Source organism: Corvus moneduloides, chromosome 15, assembly GCF_009650955.1.
Source record: "Corvus moneduloides isolate bCorMon1 chromosome 15, bCorMon1.pri, whole genome shotgun sequence".
NCBI classification, from domain to species: Eukaryota; Metazoa; Chordata; class Aves; order Passeriformes; family Corvidae; genus Corvus; species Corvus moneduloides.
In genome coordinates this window covers 17,849,734-17,868,146 of record NC_045490.1, presented here as the reverse complement: position 1 = coordinate 17,868,146, position 18,413 = coordinate 17,849,734, and the positions used below count along the sequence as shown (strand labels likewise).

Below are 18,413 nucleotides of genomic sequence, written 5' to 3'. Positions count from 1 at the left end.
CGCTGTCCCGAGGGAGGCTGGGGGAGCCTCGGGGGTGCCCGGGAGCGAGGAGTGTTCGCAGCCCGCTCTCAGAGCCCCGGGGGCGTTCAGCGCTCCCTCTGTGGGCACCGCGGCTGCTCGGCCCCCGCCCCCTCCCCGCCGCTGCCACAAGATGGCGGCCGCCCCGCCGGACTGCGCTTCCCGGCGTGCCCCGCGCCGCCGCGCGAAATGGCTGCCAGGTGCCGTGCGAGACTACAGCTCCCGGCACGCCGCGCGCCGGGAGGAGGGAAAAGACTACGTGTCCCAGCGTGCAGCGCGCCGCCCCCCCGCCGGCGCTGCGGCCTGGCGCGCGCCTGCCACCGCCGCTTCCGGGGGAGAGGGGGCGGGGCCGGCGGGGCCCGGCGTTGGCGGAAGTGACGTCAGGTCCGGCGGTGTGTGGCGGAGCGGGGCGGGCCGGGCCGAGCGCGGAGCGGGCGGAGCGGAGCGGGGCCGGTGGGTCCGGTGGGGTCCGGGCGGGTCACGGCGGAGCGGCGGCTCCTCTGCGCACCGCAGGTGAGCGGCGGGGGGCGACCCCGGGCACGGACCGCCGCGGGGGGCTCGAGGGCGCCGCCCCCTCCCTTGAGGCGGTGCCGGGCCGCGGCCTCCACCCCCCGCGGCGGGGCCCCCCCTCGGTATTGTCTGCGGCGCCATCCGGGGCCTGCGGGGGCGGCTGGTGCCGAACAAAGCGGGGGCGGGGGGAGGCGGCCCCGCAGCGTTACCGCCCGCGCGGGGCCGGGGGGAGCGAGCGGCGCGGCCCGCGGTTACCGACAACACCGGGCCGGGGTTACCGACAACACCGGGCCCGGCGGCGGCTCCGCTATTACCGAAACATGGTCCCGGCCGCGGGGTCCGGCCGGGGCCCGTCCCTGCTGCGGCGCTGCTCGCACAGCCCCCGCCTTAGCCCCTCGCCACGGAGGCGGCTGCGTTCGGTAACCTCCAGCGCAGCCCTTGGAAGCGTTTATATCAGATAGCGCTGGCGTCCCGCATGAATTTAATTAAGAAATCTGTTTATTAGGCGAGTATAATTATTAGACGGGTGTAATCAGCTCCGTTGATAAGAGCCGTGTGCTAATCTCGATAGATAAGGAGGAGCTGGGCTGGTGCTGCCGACTCGCAGGAGGAATCACCGGGTGATAAGTCACTGACTCCTGCACGAGCTGCTCTAGAACACCTTCCCTTAATCTTCAGCTCCCACCAAAACCATCGTGTATGGTTTTGGGTGCTTAAAGCAAATATTGTAATTTTTTAACTTAATTGTTCTCCTCATTCTTTTTCTGTCGTGGGTAAGGAGCTGGGGTTGATGCATGGAATTAGGCCTGACCTCACCTCCGGAGAAGGCAGTGCATAATCTTCTTTCGTGACTAGGTTTTAAATGCATACTCTTCAGTCACAAAGCTCTGAATTTTAATGATGGTCGGTCAAGGGCTCTCCATGGCTGTAACTGCAGCAAAATTCAGGGAAATGGGTGAATTAATGGGCCTTAGTTATGTTCTGGAGTAACAAGCTTCACACTCCATACAGAAAACAACTCAGGGTTAACTGAAAGCATGTTCCTACAGGATTTTTAATTTCTGACTTCATTCCTAAGATAAAAATCCTTTTTTTTTTAAGTGCCTTTCCTTATGCACTTGCAGTGTGCTTGCTCCATCACCCCCACTCCGCACCACAATCCCAGAGGAACTTGGGTCAGGCCCTCACAGTGTGTCACCGTGGCAGAATTCTCCCTGATTTCTGTTCCTTAGCACTGCCAATGTTATATTTCCTCTTCTAGTGTGAGGAGCTTTGAGCTCCTCTGCTTCCCACCTACTCCCAGATGGAAAAGGGGTTATTTTTATTCCCAGCAGCAGTGTAGCCTGGCACTGGGGCTTGTTTCCTGCAGCAGCCTGCTTAGATTGGGACATTTTGCAAGACTGAAGTGGCATTTGGCTCTCCCCCTCAGAATTCCCTGACTGAAAAGGTTGTATCCACTAGTGGTGAAACGAGACTGATCTCATCCCCACATGTGAGCATGGAAACCTGGTCTGTGTCTTGAAGTGGAGAAATGGGAAGGTTTATTTGTTCTGTTGGAAGCTGCAGAAAATGAAATCAGGAGTGCTGCAAGTGAGGGACTGGCCTGGGGCTTCCTCACCATTCCTGCAGGATCAGTGAGTGTTGGCATGTTTCCTTGTGGGAAAAGCATGAACGGACTGAGGGCTTCATCAGATAAGCTTCAGATATTCAGGCTGATCCTGGGTCCTTCTGGAAGATCATCCTCATCATCCTTGGGCAGTGGTGGACAAAGCTGGTTTGGTCCAAGCTGGAGTTCTCTTCCCTCCCTCCTAAAGCTGGAGTTTCTGTCCAGTAGGAACGCTTCAGAAACGGGAAAGCCGGTCCATGATTCAACAAATTAACCTTCCAAGCTTTTACACAAACAAGTAGGGTTGGTTTGTTGGGTTTGGGTTGGTTTTTTAAATTGTTTTTACCTTTCTGAACTTGTCTGGTACGGTCACCTTGGTGCAGAAGCTGCCTGAGTTCCTTACTGCTGAGGCAGTTACCTTCAGGAAAATAGTAATAGCAAGACTAGCTCCGCAAAAGAGAAGGTGAAAATACATGCCAGTAAAAAGGAGGGGGGGAAAAAAGAAATTAGGCTTTTTAGGCTTTATTTCCTGTACTCCATCCCATGTGTTGGCTTGGGAGCAGCTGAAGTGGCTTTAAAGCAGTTTCAAGCTTGAATTGGGGTGTTAAAGGCAGCATCCTTTCCTGTTTTATGTAAATGCTGCCAGTAATCCTTAGCAAGTTTGTTTTGTAAGAACATCAAAAGGAGCCTGTTTTCCCGTGGTGGAACACACGGGATCTGCTCTCATTCGTGGCACTTCCCAGGGAGCTGCAGTGACTTCCGTGCTGGGGTTTGCCTTTGATTTCAAAACCTGGAACAGAGCAAGCCAGGCAGGTTCCGTCTTCTTTGTACTTTCTTAATTGGTCACTTGGATGTGGCAGGTTTTTAGCTGGTATTATCAAGAGTTTAGAACCAGAACTTGCATTAATTCCCTAGATAACCGGACCAACTGGTTGTGCAAAGAGAAGATGTGAGGTGCTGGGTGATAAGCCCTTGTACTCTAATAACAACACGGCTGTATTTTGATACCCTCTTCTCTGAAGAAGTCACTCTTTGATATGCAGACAACAAGCTAAAGTGTTGTTTTGATAATAAAAATATTTTCACTCGCTGCTGCAACTTTAATTGTGAATTTTAACATGAGAAGAACATTCAAATTTGACTTGAGTCTTGGATTTTTTGGTCAGGTTTTTTTTAGGTCATTTTTTGGAAGATGTTGCCTCACCGTGCATACTGTTTAAAGAAAATTGATACTACCAGTGTTAGTATCCAACAAATACTCAGCTTTTTCAGTGTTGATCTGTGTACTCGAGCGTGGTACAGGAAGGGTAGCAGTGTTGTCTCACCTCAGAACACACAGATTTCCAGGTGGCCCTGTGCAGGGTCGGTTCCTTGTGGTTTCTGCTCCCTTCAAGGTTTCCCAGTGGGAAAGGGCTGTGAAACCTGGCTCGTGCCGTGACACACAACACTTAAAAATGCTTTGGAAAACAAATTCTCCTTTTGAATGTTGCCTTAAAATTTTCCTACTGGCAAGTATGTGTGCTTCCTGTTTTTTCCTATCACTTTCAATTGGCCGTGGTGCTTGGCTTTGGTGAGGTTCAGTTTGGGAAATTAATTTGTCCCTGGAATCCACACGCAATGGGAACGGTGCTTCTGATACTGTTCCTTGTTGTGATCTCAGAGCTCTGCTGCAGTCGGGGCAAGGCTGCCTTGGGCCTCCAAATGCAGGTGCAGCCTCCCTGCCCTTGGGCTGGGCTTGTGCAGAGGCAGGGAATGAGGAATCTGCGCGTCTGTAATCGCTGCCCTCCTCAGTTGCAGGTTTGGGATCGGAGTGGCAGCCATGAAGGACCCGAGTCGCAGCAGTACCAGCCCCAGCATCATCAGCGAGGATGTGATCATCAACGGGCACTCCCACGAGGATGACAACCCCTTTGCTGAGTACATGTGGATGGAGAACGAAGAGGAGTTCAACAGGCAGGCAAGTCATCCTCTGCTTTCAGTGTCTCCTCTGTGCTTTGTCACTTCCCAGCTGAAGGGACAGACCTGGGGTCCGACACTGACAATCCTTTGGAGAAGGAGTTTTAGATGGGCTCTCTGGAGGGATCCCGGGGAACAGACGGGTCTCCCTTTCTCTGGCAGTAAATGCTCATCTTCTGTAGTCCTGGTGGAAAATACAGGAAGTGCAGCACGTTCTAATGCATCCATTAATTCCCTACTTCTGCAGGTGGGAGGGGAGAAAAGAGAGTTGACAGATGTGCGTGGCACTTGGGAAGGGCTGGCCCAGGAGGTGTTCGTGTGCGGACATGCCGAGTGTCCTGGTGCTGAGCTGGGGAATTCCAGGTGCACACCTGCCTTGGGAACAGCACTGCTGCTCCACAGGGTGACAGAGCTGCCGGGTAACAGGCCCACTCATTTTAATACTTGAGTCTTACAGCTCCCTTCTCCATCGGGTGGGAAGGAAGCCTTACCTTCCTCTGCCACCTTGCATCTGTCACCCTTTTCTCTGCGGCTCCTGCGGAGGCTGGGAACAGCCCACCTTTTTCCACACTCCTTTCCCATTCCCAGCTTGCTCTGTGCACTCCACAGCTGCTGCCTGTGCTCCAGCAGCTGTGGCTGTGCCAGAGGCTGAGCCACCAGCATTGGATCCACAGGGTGCCAGCAGCGCTGAGCTCATTCCGAGTCAGGTTTGCTCACAGAACCTCAGTTCTCTCGTGCATTGTTTCCTGTTTGGTGACTCTTTCTCCCTGGGAGCTGTACCACAGTTAGCATACAGCGGGTGTAGTTCTCTGGGAAGGAGCTGAGAGTTGTGCCATGATTTTTCAGGCACAGATGCCATTGAGCAGAGGAAAGGTGGGAGTGTGAGGGGAGAAGGGTCGTGCTCAAACACCTGAGGCAGCCCGGTCACCTGCTGCTGCAGACACAGCCCTCTGGGAGCTTGAGCAAGTCAAACTGGAGCTGTAAAATACAAATGGGCAGTCCTAATTTCCAGCTATTTGGGGAATTAAATGTTATTTAGTACTCCCGGAGCTGCCATGGAGGCACCTGTAGGGGCACAGGCCTGTAGCCAAGCCCCTGGAGCCAGGCAAGCCCTGTGTAACAGGAGCCTGTGGCTGTGTGCCCCTGGCAGGAGGGAGGCAGTGCCTCCTGGAGGTGCCATCCAGGCTGGAGTGCTGCTCTGGGATAGCACTGAGTCAGCGTTGGTGCTGCTGGAGTGCCTGGGCGGTGGCTCGGAGCACATGGGGATGAGTCTCTGTTCCCCAGAGCACCAGGTGAGCTGGTGGGTGTGTTTTGCCCCAAGGGCAAGGACCAGGTTGCACAGCAGTCCTGATATGTGGTGTTAATGTTTTTGATTTGGTGTTTGTGGTAACTGAGTTTCCACTCCAGGATTGAGGAGGTGTTTGATTTCAGAGCACAAGATAGATGGGAAAACTTGTTCGAGCTTCCACTGAGTGAACTTCTAAATCTGTCCTGAATCATTTTTCCATTCCCTTGTGTCTGGGCAAGTCATTCACACCAGCTTCTGTTTCCCTGCTTTCCACTCTTAAACACTCTGATGCAGGACATGGAAAATTTGTAGGATGAACTCCCTCCAAAGCTTGTTTACTGAACAACCAAGGAAAACTGCTTTAATCTCTGCACTGCGTGTCAGTTCTGCATGGGTTGGTTTGTCCTGCTCCCAGGACAGCAGGGCTGCATTCCTGACAGCTGCTGGGAGCCCGTGGGGTTCCCGAGGAGAGCCGCAGTGGGGGAGCACACACCGGCAGCCAGGGAGAGGCCGCTTGTTCCGGGTGACAGGCCGTGGTTATTCTTTCCCCAGGAGTCCCGTAGGACGCTTTCCTGGGGAGTGTTTCCTGGCTGTGTGTGTTGGCACAGCTCCCTTCCTCATGCTTGCAGCAAGCTCAGTCCAGACTAGTTGGTACAGCTGCAATTTTTGCTTGGGACCAACATTTTCCTTCTCCTTTAGGTCATAACAAGCTACAAACAAAACAGCTGGGGCTGGTGGGGTTCTCCTGCCATTCCCTTTCAGCTGCAGCCCCAATCCCTGGGACAAAGCACTGATGTCCTTCCTGCTGCATGGACGTGGTGCTGGGCTGGGGTGCTGTGGGATAGCTGGGAAGGTCAGCTGGGTGCACACACCTGGGAGTGAAAACCCCACGAGCTCACAATAGATTTGTTGCTGAAGCAGTTTCTTTTCATTGCACAGATCGAAGAGGAGTTGTGGGAAGAAGAATTTATTGAGCGCTGTTTCCAGGAGATGCTGGAAGAAGAGGAGGAGCATGAATGGTTTATTCCAGCCCGTGATCTCCCACAAACAATGGATCAAATCCAGGACCAGTTCAATGACCTTGTTATCAGTGACAGCTCATCGCTGGAGGATCTGGTGGTAAGTTCAGCTTCTCATCCTATTTCTAAAGCTTGAGTCTTTGTCCAAGGCTGGGGCTTGTTGCTGCTAATGGCGAGAGAAAAATCCTTTCCAGTAGGAAGGAGCCTGTTAAACTCTGCCTGCCTGGGCAGGGTGGGTGGGAAGGGATGTGTCCTCGTGGGATGTGACCTATTTGGTGGGTTTTTCTGCATACCCGCATGGAGCCTTTCCCAGTGCATGGCACCCGTTCAAGAGTGGGTGGGATGTTATGAAAGAAGGGCACTGAGTGGAGCTGGGGCTGCAAAAGGGTCACTGGGCATCTGCCAGCACTGACATGTTGGGCTGGTCTGAGCCCTGTCCCAAGGTCTGGTTGGGATTGGGAGAGCCACAGCAGATCCCTGTAGCAATTCTAGGGAAGGGGAAAGCAGCCAAACTGTGATTATTTCCCTCTTTTTGCCATCTGTCTTCTGTCCAGAGCTCAGCTCAAAGGAAAGGGCAGAGTGTGCTTATTTTCCCTCACAGAATCCAAAGTTCCTCGTACAGAGCACAGACCCCACACCATCCTATCGCACAACTGCTCTGAGATTCAGAGGCAGACCCTGACTTTTCCAAGCTGAAGCAGCTGCAGGCAGCAGTTTCAGACTCAATGACGATCAGAAAAGCCTAATCCTCCATTTCTTGGTGATAAAGAGCTCCTTTTGAAGGTGCTGGTTCCCATGTCTAACTGCAGGACACTGAGCAGCAGCAGTTTGCCAAGGGGGAGGACAGGGGAGTCACAGACAGAATGTGAAAAATCAGTACAGTGCTCATACTCATGAAATTCCCAGAAGTGGCTGAAGTTCCTGGAACAAGTCACCTCTTGCTTAAATAAGCAAAATTTAAAAACCTCATGGCACGTTTTAACAGCTCAACTTGAGAAAAGGCCATTTCAGCATGAGGGGAAGCTGCCGTGTTTGCTGCATGCCTGTGGTTTGCTGCTTGTTCCCTGAGCCCTCATCCAACTGAAACTTCAGGTGGAGCTAAGCAAGGTTGGGTAATTCAGGGAGTAGCACAGAGGAATGGGCTTTTCTAGGGATTACAGACCGCTGATAAATGTAAGCAGCCTGTTGTATACCTGATTGTTACTCTAAATCCATAAACCTTTGCCTCTAATTGTCTTCAGCTTGAAAATGGAAGCTGAAAAAATGATTCACCTCGATTTCTGTTCTTCCCTTCCTCAGGTCAAGAGTAATCTGAATCCAAACGCAAAGGAGTTTGTTCCTGGGGTGAAGTACTTAAACATTTGAGTAGACTGGGCCCTCTTTTGGTGGATGTAGCACAATTTCCACACTGTGAAGCCAGTATTAGAAGATTTAATTGTAAAAGCTCTCTCTTCTTGTCACTGTGTTACACTTATGCATTGCCAAAGTTTTGTTAGTCTTGCATGCTCAATAAAAGTGCTGAGACTGTTATTAAGTAAATCTGTCAAAAGTTTAATGGAAACATAATTGGGCCCTGGCTCTGTGTGAAGGAGGCAGTGAGGTAAGAAGCACCAGTCAAGTTGAGACAAAGTACCACGTTAATAAAACCTTCTGCAGACTCTGCTTTTTAAACAGGACTTGGAATTTGCGGTGAATGGTCTGTTTTTAACTAAAGATGTGTTAACTGGTGCTAGCTTGCACCTGATAATGCCTTAACTTCCAAGTGAAAGTGAAGAGATCTGATTGTTATGCAAATTTGCTAACTTTCCTTTGAGGTATCAATGTTGTTACTAATGTTAATTTCCCCCCTTACAAAACATCATGATCCTGGGAATCGGCGCGAGCTTAACCCGAATCATACAGACCTGTACAGAGTCGTAGATCTCAGCTACTGAGCTAACATCCAAGCGATTGGGAGGAAGCAGTTCCCCATCCTTTGCAGTGTGTGATCATGTTAGAAACCTTCCCCTTCCCGTGCTGTTTGAGGAGATGTGAGATCCATCGCAGTTTCTTCCAGGAACGGGCGCCATACATAGCACTGCCTATGTAACTCTTAGCATCCCACTTTCCATAGCTGGATTTAACCAGGCAACCCCCAGCATTAGTGATTTGAGTGGTGCTTTTCCCTTGCTTTGTTTAATCATCACTACACAATAGTCTACAGCACAACAACTTTTTGGTTTCTTTTGGTTTTTGGTTGTTCTTTTTTTTTTTTCTTTTAATAAAGCTAGAACAGTTTTGGCTTCTTAAACTTCATATTTGGGTAGGTTAAGCTGCCATACGTGTTCAGTGTGAATAGTGTTTAAGTTGAAAATATTGTAAAAAAATTATATTTTTTCAAAAATATTTAAAAAAATAAATAATAGTAGAACTGATGTGGTGGCTGTCTCATAACTGGGCATCTCGTACGGGAACTCGCTTGGCAGCGTGTGGAGGACAGGGCTGGCACTGTGGATGCCAGCCTGGAAGGCTATGGAACCCGATGGCCCAGGATCCTGGCTATGGCTGGACCCTTCATGGAACCAGAGACTGCTTTGGGTTGGAAGAGACTTCAGCGATCCAATTCCACTGTCCAACCTTCCACTGTCTCAGGCTGCTCCAAGCCCTGTCCAGCCTGGCCTCAGACACTTCCAGGGACGGGAATTTATTCCTCTCCTCCCACTCCATGCTCTCCCTTCGTTCTCCCTGTGGCTGTTCCCAGCCTGGCCCTGCTGGCAGCCCTGGGAGCAGCTGATGGCACTACAAAGCTGCTGCCACAGCCTCTCCAGGCCCCTCCACTCTTTCTTCATGGAATGTCCTGAGTTGGACCCACCAGCATCGAGCCCGACCCCTGGCCCCGCTCAGGACAGCCTGGCCTCGCTGTTAAAATCTGGTTAAAGCGAAGGGGAGCAGCCGGAGCTGCGGCTCTGCAGGACGGGCGGGGTGAGGCGGGGCCTTCCCGCAGCGGCAGAACCACCTCGCTGCAGCCGCTGCCCTGGGGGAGCACCAACCCCTTCTGCTGCTGCTCTGCACAATGCTCATGCAGGTACCCGGGGCTCGGTGCTGGGCGCTGGCCTTCCGAGACCTGCCAACACTAGTCCAGGATTTCCACTGGCCTGGGGAGAGTCTAGGCTCGAGCGCCTAAAGAAAGAGGTCAGCAAATAACACACAGCTGATTTTTATCTGCAGTGCGAGTTCCCCCAGCGAGTCCTGCGTGGCTGCAGTTTGTCCGTGAGCTTTGGCCTGGCCACCGTCACCTCGGGGTGGTGGCAACTGAGTGCAGCAGCCAGGAGCCAGCGCGGAGCAGCCAGCCTGGCCATGGGCTGCTCTCCTGGCGTTGGGTTTATCCCTCTCCTGCATCCCGTAGCACTGGGATGTTCATTGGGGAGGAGCTGCCGCTGTCCGTGGCAGCCCCCGCCCCTCTGGCTTTGGGGTGTGACTGCAGCAGAGGTGGTGGCACCCGGTGCTGAGCAGCCCCTGCACAGCACCCAGGCCTCCTCTCACTCCTGCTCCAGCCCCAGCAGCTGGGCTGGGAGGACAAAGAAATGGGAGGGGACACAGCTGGCCGGAGAGCTGTCACACACTGCAACACCGTGCTCGCCACCAGCACCAGGACAGCAGCAGGAGAGAGGCCTCAGAGCCTGGCTGGTGCTCGTGGGAGGTGGGAGTGGTTGTATTTGCATCCTTCGGAGTTTATTTTAGGTTGGGATTTTTTTTCCCTTCATCTTCACTTTTAACAGATTTTCTCACTTCTCTCCCTGCTCAGGCTGGGGAGTGAGTGTGTGGCAGTGCCACCATGGGCTGTCACGGGGTTGTGCAGTGTTGCCTCAGCTCAACTTCGGTGCTAAATCCAGGCCCAGGACTGGCTTGACCCTGCTGCGTTGGGGGTCAGCCCCCTCTGTGCCTGCATCTGGGAACACCCCAGCAGCATGAGGTGCTGTCACCAGCACGGCCGGGACAGAGCCAGCGCTCCAGAGCTCCCAGAGCAGGAAGGGTTTGCCAAGGGCTTGTGCTGAGCTGCCTCTCCCACAGCCCTGGGTCCAGGCAGAGCCCACCTGGAAGAAATCCAGCGTGTCTCCGTGTCTGGCAGCCCAGGAGAGAGTACGGTCAAAGGTGCTGACGCCTTTGTGGTGCTCAAAGGGCGAGGGAACGGTGCAGGAGGCAGCAGAGATGCTGGCAGGGCACGTGCGCTTGAATACGTTATCATTTTTAATGTATAGTCTTAAATTAGGCATCCTAACGCTGGTCTGGACGCTGCCCCACGCAGAGCCCGTGCCAGCCGCTGGGTCACCCTGCCGGAGCCGAGGGCAGGTGAAAATCCGTGGCCCCGGCTGGGAGCTGGTGGCCCCGGGGCTCCGATGTGGCTGACGGGCTTCAGCCAGCGCTGGACGAGTCTCAGCCAGCCAAAGCTTCAGGTGGAGCACGGCACGGGGTGGCGGTCCCCAGGCTGTACCCCGGAGCTCGGGATGTCCCCCAAGAGAAACGTTGTGTTTCTCTAGCCCTGCGTTCGAGCCGAGCACCAGAAGCCTTGGCTTTGGCCTTGGCCGGTGCTACCGAACCCCGACAGCCCCCCGGGAGCTCGGCTCGGCTCCTCCGGCGCTGGGGCGGGACTCTCCCGGGACCCTCCCCTGGCTCAGACCTTGGTGCACACCGAGCCCCCGTCTGCGCCGTCCGGCCCCTCCGCGGCCGCCGTGCCCCGGCCGCTCGCCCGGGCCCTGAACCCGGTGAACACCGGGCAGATGGGCACCTTCCTGAGCCAGCGGCTCCTCCGCACCGCGCCCATCCCCAAGGGAAAGTCGTAGCTCCTCAGGCTGGCGCTGCTCGTGCTGTCCGAGTGCGCTCCTGCCTTCCACTGCACGAGCCCTCGCTCCTCCTGCGTCCCTGCGGGGATGTCCAGTGTCACCCCCCCGACCCCGCCATCCCCTCTGCCGGCTCTAAATCAACAGGAATCTGCCCCAGCCCCGCGGCTTCCCCTGCCCGGCCCCTGTGCTGCAGCTACCCGGGATGGTGTTGTCCAGGACGAAGGCAATGGTCCCCCCGACGAACATCTCCGTGGTCAGCAGCACCGTCAGGATCTGGTCCAGCTCGGGGACACCTGCGACAGCGTGGGACGGAGCCGGGGGTGCTGTGAGGAGCGGGATTTCCCAGCTGCTGCCCCGGGGCGGACGAGCGCCGGGAGATCTGCCCTCCTCTCTCCCCAAACTCCCAAAATCGCGGCTTTTCGTGGCGGGCGGTACCTGTGTTAATGGCCCCGGGGTGGGAATCCAGGTAATTCGGCAGCGTCAGCCCGAAAAACATGGCAAAGCCCAGCACGAAGAGGTTTCGGGAGGAGTTCATGTCGACGAACTGCAGGTTGGAGAGGCCGACGGCCGTGATCATTCCTGCCGGCAGAGACGCGGCGATGCAGGCGGAGGTGCCCGCGCTGGCCGGGCATCGGGGGCTGCCCCAGCCGCGGTGAGGGTGCGAGGAGGCAGCCCCGGCTCCCCCCAAACCCGCCCTGCATCCCTTGGGCTCATCAGCCCCCGAGGCTGCGGGGACGTGGCCCAGCGCTGCCGAGAGCAGCGCTCCGGGTCTGGGGGGGGACAGTTACCGAATAAGGTGCAGAACATCCCGCCGAGGACGGGGTCGGGCAGGGAGGCGAAGAGCGCCGTGAACTTGCCGATGGTGCCCAGCACGAGCATGATGCCGGCGCCGTACTGGATCACCCTCCTGCTCCCCACCTGCACAGAGACACCGGCAGCAGGTGACGGTGCCTGCGCCCCCCGGCCGAGCCGGGACCCTCCCCGGCCCCGGTACCTTGGTGATGCCCAGGACGCCGATGTTGGGGCTGGAGGACGTGGAGCCGTTGCCGGTTCCCAACAGCCCCGCGATGATGCAGGAGATGCCCTCGGTGAAAATGCCCCTGGGGAACAACACGGTCCCAATCCCACACTCCTTGCAGCATCCCTGACCGGTGTCCAGGGATGCCGCGGTGCGAGTGGGGAACAGCTGGCTGTACCTGTTGATGGCGTGCACAGGGGGCGGGGGCGCTCCTGCCAGCCGGGCACAGGAGTAATAGTCCCCGATGGACTCGATGATGCCCGCCAGTGTGGCACTGAACATGCCCAGCACGGCTGCTGAGGTCACCGTGGGCAACCCCCACTGGCCTGCCCGGGGGGCAGAGCAGATCAGGACTGGGGACACCCCAGGACCCCCCACCCGGTGCTCACCGGTGCCACTTTGGGCCCTCCCGGGTGCTCCCCTGCCCCGCCGATGCCGCACCATCAGCAAGGCAAAGGGGTATCGGGGGGCCCAGAGCGCCGCGGGGCTGCCAGGCACTCACAGGGGTAGGGGACGCGGAACCAGGGTGCCACGGACAGGATCTCGCCCCGGGCGTCCGTCCTGGCCTTGTACCCGTACTCCCCGGGCTGGCTGGGGAAGACTCCGGTGCGGGTCAGCACGTAGCAGATGAGCCACACCACCATGATGGCCAGGATGATCTGCGGGGCACACACCGGCGTGTTCCCGCATCGCTCCCGAGCCCACGTGCGGATAAAGGGGGGGACTCGGGACCTCCCCAGCATGCTCTCAGCCAGTCCCTACCGGGAACATCTTGAAGATCTGAATGCGGAGCAGGACAAAGCCGTGGCCCCGCCGGTAGCCGGGCAGGCAGATGGCGACCTGCCGCAGGTACTGGGCAAACAGGACAATCAGGAAGATGGTTCTGGGGGGAGAGAGAGATGGGATCCCTCGTGCCCCTGACATCCTCCTGGCTCCATGCTGGACCAGCCTGCCCCCCTGTGCCCCGTGTCCCCATGCCATACAGCACAGAGATGCCCCAGTGGGAGCCAGCCCGGTCTCCAGCCGCCTGGAAGACGGAGAGTCCGATGAGGGACACGGTGGGGGTGACGGTCAGCGGCCCGATGTAGCTGAGCAGTGCCCCGGGGAGCCCCAGCAGCCCGATGACCACTTCCACCAGGCTGGACACTATGATGGCCCCCTGGATCTGCAGGGCATGGAGAGGTGCAGGAGAGGGCGTCAGCAGCCTGCCGGGGAGTCTGGGTGCCCCGGGGGTGGCGGCAGGATGTACCTCTCGCATGCGGGGCTGCCAGATGTGGGACGTGTTGAGGGGCAGTGACCAGTTGCCGTAGATCTGCTCTGGGGATGAAGGGGGGTGAGGTGGTCCCGGGGGGCGCCGAGAGGCTAGACACCCCCTGCACCCCCCTGCCCTCACCTTCAGATGGGCATCGCCACTTCTCCAGGGCCAGGATGGACTTGGCGGGGACAAGGAAGGCCAGCGCGCTCGCCTGGAAGAGGGGCAGCCTGGGGGGACGAGAGGGATGTCTGCGCCCGGGCCCGGGGCTGGGCAGGGGGTCCCGCCGGGGCCGCGGCCCTACCTGATGCCCACGGTGGTCTGGATGAGGGTGGTGATGCCCACGCAGGTGAAGATGGTGCCGATGAGGTAGCTGACGGTGAGCTGGTCCTTGCCCACGCACAGGCTCTCGGCCAGCAGGAAGGGGACGGCGATGGTGCCGCTGAAGCAGGTCAGGTAGTGCTGGGGGGCGAGGGGGGCTCAGCCGGGCTGGGGGGTGCCCCACACCGCGGGGAGCGGGGACTTGGGGTCTGGCGCTTCCCAGGCTGTACCTGGAAGCCGAGCAGGATGCAGAGGTACCAGGGGGGCACATCCTCGATCCTGTAGAGCATGTCCATCTCCGGCCGGGGGGGCCTGGTGCCCGCCCCGTGGTCCTGCTGTGTGGGGGCACAGCTCAGCCTGTCTCACCGGGGCTGTGTGCAAGGACGGGCACCCCACCGTGCCTCCTGGCAGTCCCTGTGCCCTCAGGGCTGGGAGGGGTCCCGGCTGGCCGGTCTCCATCCGCGGGTGCGTTACAGATGGATTTGGGGTGCGGCGCTGCCCGCGGGGTGCCCCGGTACTCACCCTGCCCGCCGCAGGCAGCTCCTTCCCAGGGGTCTGCGGGGAGCCAGCGGGGGCCAGAGCCACGTTCCCATTCTGGCAGTGAGGACGAGGTGGGAACTGGGTCAGTGTGGACCCAGGTGTCCCACGGGAAAGGGGCTGGGCTCTGCCCTGGGCGACGCGGGTGACACCGGGCCATGGCTCAGCATGTGTGTCCGGTCAGTCCCACCCGGTGCCAGCTCTGACCCCAGGAGGGGTCTGGGCTCCCAAACCCACTGGTCCCTATGTGGTAGTTTGTTCCTGGAAAGTGTGGAGGGGGATCCCCACTGCAGGTGCTGGGAACGGTGGCACAGCCAGTCCCAGCCGCAGCATTCCAGCGTGTTCCCTTTGTCCCGGGAGTCACCGCAGCCCCCAGACTACCAGCATCTGGGCATCCTGACTCTGAGCTGGCCATCGCTGGGGCCAGCGTCCCTGCTCACCACCTCCCTCCCCACCGCCCTGAGATGACACCGAGGAAGGGATGGGGACAGGGACGGCGCCTGCATTCACCTGGGGCTGAGCCAGGTCTCCTGAGCGGGTCCCCATGTTCCGGCGACGCGTCCCCGGCGGCGATGTCCCTGCTCGGGGGGGTTTTATGGCCGTGGGAAGGACTTTAGTCACCGGCCGGGCGGTGGCGGAGGCCGGGGCGGTGGGCGGGAGGGCGGCCATTGGCTGGGGGTTGTGAAACCAGGGAGCGCAGCCCCGGCACGGATCAGCCATTAACTCCTTTAATTGGGGCTGCAGCCGCCCGCAGCAGCGCCGTGGTGAAACATTAGAGCCCGTGGGTTACAGAGTAATTCCCCGTTCGCCCGGACGCGCTGCCGGCACGGGCGTCGAGCGACAGCGGCGACATCGGTGACAGGCGACACCGGGAAGGCGCCCAGCTCCCGGCGCCCACCTCCCGGCACGTGTCGGCTCCCGCTGGGGACGAAGTCGGCTCCGAAGGTCGCCGGGGCATTAAGCATTAACCTCGCCGGGCTACAGCTCGTTCTGCAGCGCCTTGGGGGGGTCCGGGCGGTCCTTGCGGCCCGCACAGGGTCCCTTGTCCCCGTGGCACAGCAGCTGCCGCAGCACGGCCGGGCCCCGCCGGTGCGCCTCGTAGATCTGCGCCTCGCCCCGCTCGCCCACGTAGCCGTGGCACAGCTTGGAGAGCCTGCGAGGAGCCGCGGTGGTCACCTGGCGGCGAGGGGACAGTGCCCGGACCTCCTGCACCGCCAGACCCCCGACTCACCTGCTCGGCCATGGGCCCCCAGACACCATCACGCTCAGGGGCTGCTGCCTGGGCAGCCCTGGCCCCGACAGCCGCTTCTCCCCGTCCAGCTCCAGCACCCCGTAACTGCGGGGAGAAGGGGGGTTGGAGGGAAAATGGTCGCTGGGCACTCCCCTCCCCTATCCCTGGGGACAGCCCCGGGGGCACTCTGATCCCTGGGGCACCGCCATCCTTGGGGACATTCTGACCCCTGGGGACACCCCCATCTCATGGACACGCCGCTCACCTCTCCCAGTCCTGTGAGCAGCTCCTCTCCAGCACCTCTATGTAGTCCGACTCCCTCAGCGCCTTCTTGCCCACCTTCCCCTCTGCCTTGCTCAGCTGCTCCTCAATCTGGGGTGAAAAAAGGCGGAATCCGGGCAGTGAGGGTGGCAGCCTGCCCACGACCCTGCTCCCGAGCGGGGCTGCGGTCTGCACAGCCTTCCGTGCGGCCCTAGCAGCAGAAGCACATCTGCGTGGGTTAGAGGGTCCATGAGGAGCCCAAAAGGCTTTTAAAGTTGCCAATAAGGAATATCCATCAGTGGGGTGCCCCAAGGGAGCCGGCAGCATCTCCCCAGGCTGAAACATCCCCACAAGGGTTCTCACTCCGCTTTTGGGGCGCCGTGTCCTCGGTCCCCACCTGGAAGGCGATGGCGTGGCAGGCGTCGCAGCGCAGAGATTCGGGCATGTGGGGCGAGAGCCGCTCCTCGGGGCTGAGCTGGGGCGCAGGGACCGAGTGGGACGGGGTGGCGGGGGGGTCCCCACACATGTCCTGGGCCCCTGTCCCCCCCAGCAGGCTCAGCACCAGCCACGCTGCCAGCGCTGGCCGCATCGTGCCGCGCTTAGAAAGTGCGGGGCGCAGGCGCGGGGTGGCTATAAACCCCTCGGGGCGGGCTATAAACCCCCCGGGGCGGGCGAGCGAGCGGCGCTGAGGCGCGGCCAGCACACACCTGCATCCGGCTGGGGCGGCCCGTCCGTCCCGGGTGTCACGGCAGGAAGGGGGGGGGTGTGGGGTGTCCCCGACCGAGTGCCCCCCTCTCCGGGAGGTTTTTGCTGTAACTCAGTCTTGTAATGCCTGATCCCTTCTCCTCAGCCTAAATCCTTCCTGGGATGGTGTGGATCTACGGGGGCTGGGGCTCCGGGCTGGGATTTGAGGTTCACAACTAGGGTTTGAGGCTCGTGGCTGTGGTTTGGGGCTCAGGGCTGGGGTTTGGGGTTCAGGGCTCACTGAGGACTGCAGAGTCCCTTCCTGCTCACAGGGACCGGGATTTATCTGGTGGACACTCCAAGACAGACAGACGGACTGCAGGTTCTAAGTGCCTCAGCTCCTGGCTCCCCTTTACAGACCACACAAGCACAGGATGAATAAGCAGATTTAAAGCTGTTTCAGCATTTTTATTACTCTTTTGGGGTGTCTGTGCTGCAGCTGTGGCTGGGGGGAGGCTGGGGGTGCCCAGGCCATCACCCCCCTGTGCCAACCAGCCAGAGTCATCCTTGAGATGGGACTGGCAGGACAGGGGAAAGCGGGGCCTGTGTGGTCCCTTTGCTGGCCGGGGACCTCCATGCCCCCTCAGGGCTGCCAGGTGCTCACACTGGAAAAGACCCTTTTTGTCCCTGTTTCCATGAGAAGCCAGTGAGGTCCAGCCAGTGCCCGCTACCCCTCGGCGCTTTGCCAGCTCAGCCGTGGGCAAGGGGACTCTCATCAGGTGATGCTGACTTCGGGCTAAAGCCCGGCCATGGGAAGGGACATCCGCGCGGGTCCATCCCGTCACATCCGGAGCAGTGACCCCTTCTCGGGCGCGGCAGGGCTGGCGCGGGCCGGGGGCTGCTCGGGGCCGGGGCTGGCCCGCATCCCCGTGGGGATGTAGTACAGGCTCTCCAGGTAGCCACAGTCGGGACCCCCGGCAGGGGACGGGCCCTCGCCCTTGGGAGCAGAGCCGGAGGTCCCGGGCACGCCGGGGTTGTCGGCAGCGGGCAGCTCGGGGTGCGGCGGCGAGGGCGCGGAGGGCGGCGGTGCCGGGAGCCCCGGGAAGCCGCCGTAGGGTGCGTAGGGTGGGCCGTAGACCCCCATGAGCAGGGGGTTGAAAGGTGCCTGGTAGAGCCCGGTGTGTGACGCCACCGGTGGGACCAGCATCTCCAGGTACTGCCCGGTCTCGGGGTCGTAGAGCGTTTTCATCTGGGGCTGCCGCGGCGGCTCCATGTAGTAGCACTTCCCGCTGCTGGGATCCACGAGCATCCTCCTCTGGGGGGGCAGGGAGGCGGAGAAGGGCTTGGGGGGGCTCTGCCTGCTCCTCCCACTCGGTGAGGGGCCATCGGTCCTCCTGAGGAAATGAGGAGCATCCTCGAGGCGGGGCTGGGCTGGGGGCTCCACAGCAGCTGGGCCCTCGGGGGGTCGGGGCAGGGGGGGCTCAGGGCTGGGCTTGCTCCAGGGCACTTCTCCACCGGGAAGGGGATAGGCACCACTTCCCAGGGGAGCGCTGGCTGCGCTGGGGACAAAGGGGGATCCAAAGAAAGAGCCAGCCATGTTGGAGACTGATGGATGCCCAAGGGAAGTGGGGACTGGGTTGGTGACTAAGGGGGACCCAAAGGAGGAGCTGCCTGGGCTGGGGATCAAGGGATTCCCAAAGGATGCACTGGATGCATTGGGGACCCAGGCATTCCCAAAAGATGCATTGGATGGATTTGGGACCAGTGGAGACCCAAAGGATGCACTGGATGGATTGGGGATCAAGGGGTTCCCAAAGGATGCACTGGGTGGATTTGGGACCAGTGGAGACGCAAAGGATGCACTGGATGGATTTGGGACCAAGGGGTTCCCA

The 18,413-nt window shown here is 59.1% G+C and overlaps 3 protein-coding genes across 12 annotated transcripts; 1 reads left to right on the top strand and 2 right to left on the bottom strand.

Annotated features, from left to right (window-relative positions):
• Positions 1–409: 409 nt before the first annotated feature.
• On the top strand, positions 410–8,811 carry PAIP2 (poly(A) binding protein interacting protein 2). 2 transcript variants are annotated; one of them, XM_032125025.1, is made up of 4 exons: positions 410–531; positions 3,932–4,091; positions 6,318–6,497; positions 7,697–8,811. In XM_032125025.1, the coding sequence occupies exons 2-4, from the start codon at positions 3,954–3,956 to the stop codon at positions 7,760–7,762; spliced, it is 384 nt and encodes a 127-aa protein (XP_031980916.1). In that variant the 5' UTR covers positions 410–531; positions 3,932–3,953; the 3' UTR covers positions 7,763–8,811. The 2 variants fall into 2 exon arrangements, with proteins under 2 accessions (XP_031980916.1, XP_031980915.1); XM_032125024.1 differs by having other exon boundaries at positions 429–531; positions 3,926–4,091.
• On the bottom strand, positions 8,640–15,091 carry SLC23A1 (solute carrier family 23 member 1). Of its 9 annotated transcripts, none has more exons than XM_032125017.1 (15): positions 14,856–15,091; positions 14,331–14,402; positions 14,039–14,143; positions 13,792–13,949; positions 13,629–13,717; positions 13,485–13,552; positions 13,219–13,400; positions 12,998–13,118; positions 12,738–12,894; positions 12,414–12,561; positions 12,212–12,317; positions 12,006–12,135; positions 11,653–11,796; positions 11,415–11,510; positions 8,640–11,296 (listed from the first exon to the last, which is right to left on the bottom strand). In XM_032125017.1, the coding sequence occupies exons 1-15, from the start codon at positions 15,063–15,065 to the stop codon at positions 11,049–11,051; spliced, it is 2,034 nt and encodes a 677-aa protein (XP_031980908.1). In that variant the 5' UTR covers positions 15,066–15,091; the 3' UTR covers positions 8,640–11,048. The 9 variants fall into 9 exon arrangements, with proteins under 9 accessions (XP_031980908.1, XP_031980909.1, XP_031980904.1 ...); XM_032125018.1 differs by having other exon boundaries at positions 14,039–14,140; XM_032125013.1 differs by having other exon boundaries at positions 12,212–12,561.
• On the bottom strand, positions 15,058–16,466 carry MZB1 (marginal zone B and B1 cell specific protein). The gene is made up of 4 exons (XM_032125023.1): positions 16,235–16,466; positions 15,842–15,948; positions 15,577–15,681; positions 15,058–15,498 (listed from the first exon to the last, which is right to left on the bottom strand). The coding sequence occupies exons 1-4, from the start codon at positions 16,424–16,426 to the stop codon at positions 15,324–15,326; spliced, it is 579 nt and encodes a 192-aa protein (XP_031980914.1). The 5' UTR covers positions 16,427–16,466; the 3' UTR covers positions 15,058–15,323.
• Positions 16,467–18,413: the final 1,947 nt, after the last annotated feature.

What these genes read in the sequence shown, in the direction of transcription:
- PAIP2 (XM_032125025.1), top strand. Translation starts at nt 3,954, where the DNA reads ATGAAGGACCCGAGTCGCAGCAGTACCAGCCCCAGCATCATCAGCGAG. An exon ending in AAGAGGAGTTCAACAGGCAG is followed by an intron (nt 4,092 to 6,317) that starts GCAAGTCATCCT and finishes TTCATTGCACAG; the next exon opens with ATCGAAGAGGAGTTGTGGGA. An exon ending in CATCGCTGGAGGATCTGGTG is followed by an intron (nt 6,498 to 7,696) that starts GTAAGTTCAGCT and finishes TCCCTTCCTCAG; the next exon opens with GTCAAGAGTAATCTGAATCC.
- SLC23A1 (XM_032125013.1), bottom strand. Translation starts at nt 15,065, where the DNA reads ATGGCTGATCCGTGCCGGGGCTGCGCTCCCTGGTTTCACAACCCCCAG. An exon ending in GCATCCTGCTCGGCTTCCAG is followed by an intron (nt 13,950 to 14,038) that starts GTACAGCCTGGG and finishes CTCGCCCCCCAG; the next exon opens with CACTACCTGACCTGCTTCAG. An exon ending in GATGTTCTGCACCTTATTCG is followed by an intron (nt 11,797 to 12,005) that starts GTAACTGTCCCC and finishes CTCTGCCGGCAG; the next exon opens with GAATGATCACGGCCGTCGGC.
- MZB1 (XM_032125023.1), bottom strand. Translation starts at nt 16,426, where the DNA reads ATGCGGCCAGCGCTGGCAGCGTGGCTGGTGCTGAGCCTGCTGGGGGGG. An exon ending in TGCTCACAGGACTGGGAGAG is followed by an intron (nt 15,682 to 15,841) that starts GTGAGCGGCGTG and finishes TTCTCCCCGCAG; the next exon opens with TTACGGGGTGCTGGAGCTGG. An exon ending in GGGGGCCCATGGCCGAGCAG is followed by an intron (nt 15,499 to 15,576) that starts GTGAGTCGGGGG and finishes GGCTCCTCGCAG; the next exon opens with GCTCTCCAAGCTGTGCCACG.